This window comes from Cibotium barometz, chromosome 34, assembly GCF_041138505.1.
Source record: "Cibotium barometz isolate CiBa-2024 chromosome 34, ASM4113850v1, whole genome shotgun sequence".
Lineage (NCBI taxonomy): Eukaryota > Viridiplantae > Streptophyta > Polypodiopsida > Cyatheales > Cibotiaceae > Cibotium > Cibotium barometz.
In genome coordinates, this window is record NC_141079.1 from 30,227,379 (window position 1) to 30,233,633 (window position 6,255).

Genomic DNA, 6,255 nt, shown 5'->3' on the forward strand with positions numbered 1-6,255 from the left:
AAAGCCCGGGGATTGATGGCATGCCCACTGAATTCTACAAGACGTTCAAGGATCTCTTGTTAACTCCCTTACTGGTGGCGGTGTGGCAGGAGGCTGTCTCTTTTGGGGCGTTGCCTCGCCCAATCAATGAAGGGTGGATAAAACTTGTCCATAAGAAAGGGGAGAAGAATGACTTGAGCAATTGGAGACCGATTACCATGTTAAACTGTGCCTACAAAATATTTGCCAAGGCCCTTGCGCTGAGACTGTCCAGTCATCTAAAGAATTGGATCAAACAGGAGCAGAAGGGATTCATCAAAGGAAGGTACATTCTGGATGCCATTATCACCTTGTGGGAGGGTATGGAGTATGCAGAAGAATCTGAACAGGACTACATCTTCTTTAAAATTGACTTTGACAAAGCCTATGATAGGCTCGGTTGGCATTATGTTCTAGATTCCCTTAAATACATGGGTGTAGGTCAGCACTTCATCCAGATGGTGAGTACTCTTTTTGGGAATGCCACGGCTAGGGTGAACATCAATGGTGTGCTCTCTGATGCATTCTCCCTGACCAAATCTATCAGACATGGCTGCCCTCTAGCACCCCTCCTCTATGCTATTGCTGCAGATGGTCTGAACTGACTGATTAAAGATAGGATGGACAAAGGGGAAATGAATGGTATCTCTCTGCCCAACAATAAACAGCTATGCACCCAAATGTTTTGCTGATGATACTAATGCCATGGTTGCCAATACTGAGATAAGCATTAAGTGCTTTTGGGAGTGCTTGGACATTTACTACAGGGCTTTTGGCTCAGTCATTAACCATAAAAAAACAGGTATCAAGTCCCTTATATTGACAAGCCTCCCGATTGGCTGATTCAAGCTGGCTGCAAAGTCTTGGAAGAGGGAGTAATTTTCAGATTATTGGGCATTCCCATGGGATTCAAGGTCACCCTGAAGCAAAGATGGATGTGGGTGCTAAACAAGGTGGAAGAGAAACTTACTAGATGGCAGAAAATGCATCTAAACTTGGGGGGTAGAAAGATGGTAATTAACCACTTCATTATCCCTTCTATCATCTACTTTCTTAGCTGCTGGAGACCGCCAGACTCTAATCTAAAGCAGTTCATAAGGCTATGCAGGAACTATCTATGGGGAGGGGACCCCTGGATTAGGAAAATCCCTAAAGTCAGGTGGGAATGGTGTTGTTTGGAAAGAGGTAAAGGGGGCCTTGGAATCAAAGACGTGTCCAATCTGGCTAATAGAATGGTTGCCAAGTGGGTGCTGAGAAGCTTTCTCTACCCCTTTGAAGACTGGGCTTGGTTGATCCACTAGAAAGCTGGAACAATTCCAGCTTAAACAATTCCCCAAGTGGAAGAAGCTCCACCCGCTCACAATTATGGCGATTGGTGAAACCGATTGGCAGCCAATTGGTCCATTCGCTTTGGTCCGCTTGGAATGCTATCAAGACTGACCTTATCCTGTTTGAGAAGCCTAGCTACACATGGGGGGTACACGGGAGAGACTCTATCTGGTGGCCAAGCATTCCCCTCCCCCCAATTGATAATGCCCAAGCTGAAGCGGCTTTGAGAATGCACAGGAAAGGAATATGCTGTTGGTGGGATATTTGGGACAGAGACATCAATGCTTGGATGTCCAGAGCTGATCTGATCAGAGATTATAATGTCTCATATGCAGAATTAGACCTTATTGGGATAAGAATCACATTATGGCACCAATCGGACACTTGGCTGCTTTCGATTAAAGATATGCCAACGCACAAAGCTTTCCAATGGAAGAATAAAAAAGGACTTCTCCCTATTCCCCCCAAACAGAGGACGGATCTTATCCATTGCACACTAAACAAGAGATGGGGAATCCTTATGGACAGAGTGCAATGGTATTTTCTATTTGACAAGCTATGGAATAAGTTTGTGGAACCAAAAAAAAGCGTGCCTAGCTTGGTTGGTCATGTTCAAAGCTCTTTGGACCTAGCTCAAAGCCTTCAGACTTAACATAGGGGATGGGAAGTGCCACAGATGCAAGGAGGTGCACATTTTCATGCATTGCTCTATTGCAAAGAAATGTTTCGAGTCATTGGCCAAGTGCATTCAGCTATGGAATGGCTACACCCTTGGCTGGAAAAACTTGTTACTTGGAGAAGGCATCAGGTACTATGGGCTGTCCTGAGAACCGAAATGTTATGGTGCTTATGGTTAAATAGACTTGATTCCATTTTTAATAGTATGCATACTAATAATTTCAGGCCGAAAGAGAACTTGATTCATGTAGGTGAAAGATGCATACAAAGAAGGTTGAAAGACATGGACTCCAAGCTTCATCGACTGCAGGAAAAAGCTAAAGGAAAGCAAGTGGATCAGATAACACAGCAAATTCAGGAATTGTGGAAGATGAGAGAGGCTGTCATCTCCAAGGATGTGTTGCTCATCAAAGCACTCTATGCCTTTTGAAAGTCACACTCACGAAAAGAGGGAAAAGCTGGTTTCACAGCTAGAGAAACTTCTCAATTACGTCAAAGGCAAACTCAGGGCTTGCGGAACTGTATGTCATGTGCATAGACTCTGGTCTCATTAGAGTTCTGAACATGTTGTAACCTGTCTCTTTCTAACTTCTTAATATAAGCAGCCAGTTTTTTGAAAAAAAATACAATGATAGCTAATAAAACACACAGTTAATACATTGATGAGCTAATAAAACACACAATTAATACATTGATGAGCTAATAAAACACAATTAATACAATGATGAGCTAATTAATACCGCTCCCTCTCTGTCGCTCTGTCACGCGTACGCGCACACGCACGCATACAGCAGCCATGGTAGTGAATCGGAAAGGGTCCTTTTGATCAATACAAAACGGCAGATGGTCTGAAGAGTGACCTGCTAACATCAAAATGTTCATCCTTTTCCCTACGAAATGTGCAGAGCTTTGCAAGGCCTTCTGCAGACTCTTTCACAAAACAGGCAGTTGGACATGGCGCTGGAGGTTTTGGCTCGCATGGACACAGCCCCCTCTACCAACATCTACCTCTCCCTCCTCAAGGAATGCAACAAGAGCAAGGCCCTCGATCAAGCCAAGCAAGTCCATGCACATCTTACCCTGCATCAGACCCCCCTGACAGGCTTTCTGGGTGACTACTTGGTGATGACCCTGGCCAAGTGTGGTGCCATCGAAGATGCCCTCCACACATCCCATGCATTGCCATGCCGTACAGTCTTTTCCTGGACCTCCATCATCTCTGCTTATGCAGACCGTGGCTGCGGGCGGGAAGCTCTCAAAATGCATCAATATATGCAAGCAGACGGTGTGGAGCCAGACCTCTATACCTTTGTCAGCCTCTTCAAGGCTTGTGGCAGCATCCCTGATCTACAACAGGGCAAGAAGTTACATGCTGAGGCTGCCCGTTTGAAAGGCTTTGCGTCTGATGTTGTTATTGGTAACACCCTTGTGAGCATGTATGGCAAATGTGGGGCTCTTGTGGAAGCTGAGCATGTGTTCAGTGCACTGCATATCCGTGATGTCGTGTCGTGGAATGTGATGCTCTCAGCATATGTTGAGCAGGGCCAAGGCCAGAAGGCTTTACAGTTGTATTCACAGATGCAACAGAAAGATGTGAATGCAAACCAACTGTCGTCTATGATCGCGCTTCTAGCATGTGCCACCCTTGCAGAGAGAGAAGAAGCTGTTCTCGTGGAGGGGCAATCAACCATCTCAATGCCTCTGGAAATTGGGCGGGCATTACATGCTGTTACTCATAGAAAAGGCTTCACACACGATGTTTTTGTTGGCAACACCCTTGTGAGCATGTACGGCAAGTGTGGGGCTATTGTAGAAGCAGAGCATGTTTTTGTTGCACTGTTCGACCGTGATGTGGTGTCATGGAATGCAATGCTCTCAGCATATGCTGAGCACGGCCAAGTAGTGAAGGCTTTACAGCTGTACCCACATATGCAAGATGAAGGTGTGAGTCCAGACCAGGCAACATTGGTGATCGCTATTCAGGCATGTGCCACCCTTGCAAACTTGGAAGAAGCACTTCTTGGGGAGGGACAATCAACTGAGGTGATGTGTTTGGAAATTGGACAAGCATTACATGCGGATGCCCATAGGAAGGGCTTTGCATCTAGTGTGTTTGTTGGGAGCACCCTTGTGAGTATGTATGGCAAGTGTGGTGTCATTTTAGAAGCAGAGCATGTGTTTGGTGCATTGTCCCACCGCGATGTTGTGTCATGGAATGCAATGCTTTCAGCATATATTGAACAGAGCCAAGGACAGAAGGCTTTGCAGTTGTACACACAGATGCAAGAGGAAGGCATGAATCCAGACCAGCTGTCATTTGTGATCGCCCTTCAGGCATGTGCCACAATTGCAGAGAAGGAAGAAGCTTTTTTTGTGGAAGGACGATCAACTAAGGTGACACCGATGATAATCGGGCAGGCATTACATGCTGACGCTCATGAGAAAGGCTTCACATCTGATGCCTTTGTTGGCAACACTCTTGTGAGTTTGTATGGCAAGTGCGGGGCTATCGTGGAAGCAGAGCATGTGTTCAGTTCAATATCCCAGCGCACCCTTGTGTCTTGGAATGCAATGCTCTCAGCATATGTAGAGCACGGCCAGGGTGAGAAGGCTTTACAGCTGTACACACACATGCAAGAGGAAGGCGTATGTCCAGACCAGTTGACATTTGTGATTGCACTTCAAGCATGTGCCATCCTTACAGAGAAGGAAGAAGCGTTACAATCAATTATGGTAGTGCCTCTGGAAATTGGGCAGGCATTACATGTTGATGCTTGTAGGAAAGGCTTTGCATCTGATGTCTTAGTTGGCAATGCTCTCGTAAGTATTTACAGCAAGTGTGGAGCCACTCTGGAAGTACAAAAGGTGTTCGGTGCATTTTCCCGACCCAATGTTAGTTCATGGAATGCAATGCTTTCAGCATATGTTCAGCAGCGCCAAGGAGAGAAGACCTTACAGTTGTACGAAGAGATGCGAAGGCAGTATGTGCCTTTGGATCATGCCACACTTGTCTGCGTCTTGCAAGCCTGCAGTGAAACAGGAAGTGTAGAGGTATGTCAACAGCTTCACTTTGATGTTGTCTCAGCTGGCTATGATCTGATTCCGTCCATGGCAGCCACTCTTATACATGCGTACGGGAGATGTGCAAACATGGCCAATGCACAGGCATTCTTTGATGAACTCTCTGAGCCAGACATTGTGTCATGGAATACATGCATTGCTGGCCATGCAGGAGAAGGAAATTACGTAGCAAGCCTGCACCTGTTTGAGAACTTGAAACTTGCAGGTGCTGAGCCAAATGAAGTAACATTCATTTCAGTTCTTTCAGCTTGTTGTCGATCTGGCCTTGTTGTCAGAGGTATTGAGTGCTTTGAGTGCATGAGCAGAGATTATAACATAACTCCTGACTTGAAGCATTATGGCAGCATGCTAGATCTCCTTGGGCGTGTAGGGGACTTCAAGAGAGTTGAGAACATGCTGGGGAGAATGTCTATTCAGGCTGATCTGACCATTTGGTTATGTTTGTTGGGTGCATGTGGTTCACATGGCAATGCAGAGCTTGCAAAGGAAGCATTTGATCATGCAGTGAATCTGCAGCCCAAGCAGGCTAGTGCATATGTTGTTATGTCAAATTTATATGCTACTGGGTTGTGGGACCCGCTTCTGAACAGGTGCAAGGAGCTTTAAAGTCTCGTTGGTCCTTCTGGTAAGAGAACATCTATCGGAGTCAGTGTCTACCCCAACCAAGATTGCACTCAAATGCGTGGACCTATATAATCCCTCTTGGAAAATGTCTGGTGGGAAGAAGTTGTGCGAGCAACATCTTTGACAACTTGCAAGACGACCTTTTGGGTGAGCATCGACAATCGACTTCTCAGGTGACTTTTGCCAGGCTTGGGTATTCCGTAGCAAAGGGTTAACTCCCTGATTTAAGCAAGATAATTAGTAGTAATGAGAAACACAAAAAAAGGCATAAACAAAGGTTATGACTTTACTGCAAATTCCACTCAAAATGAGCTTGAGAATACATCAGTTTATAGCTCTTCCAAAAGCATATAGATCCACATTGTATTTCATGATTCTCTCCATTAGACTCCCACTAATTTCTTCCCTACGCTTTCTCTAATCAGCATCTGTGAATTCTCTGAATCACCTAGAATCTCTCATGTACCAAGAATCTACCTGTTTCTAGAATGATCTTCACCTAGTGATCCTCAATCGATCGAGTTC

At 45.4% G+C, this 6,255-nt stretch overlaps 1 protein-coding gene across 1 annotated transcript; it reads left to right on the top strand.

Annotated features, from left to right (window-relative positions):
• Nucleotides 1–2,922: 2,922 nt before the first annotated feature.
• Nucleotides 2,923–5,712, top strand: LOC147618888 (pentatricopeptide repeat-containing protein At2g39620-like). Its single transcript, XM_086774378.1, has one exon. The coding sequence runs from the start codon at nucleotides 2,923–2,925 to the stop codon at nucleotides 5,710–5,712; it is 2,790 nt and encodes a 929-aa protein (XP_086630504.1).
• The last annotated feature ends 543 nt before the right edge of the window (nucleotides 5,713–6,255 follow it).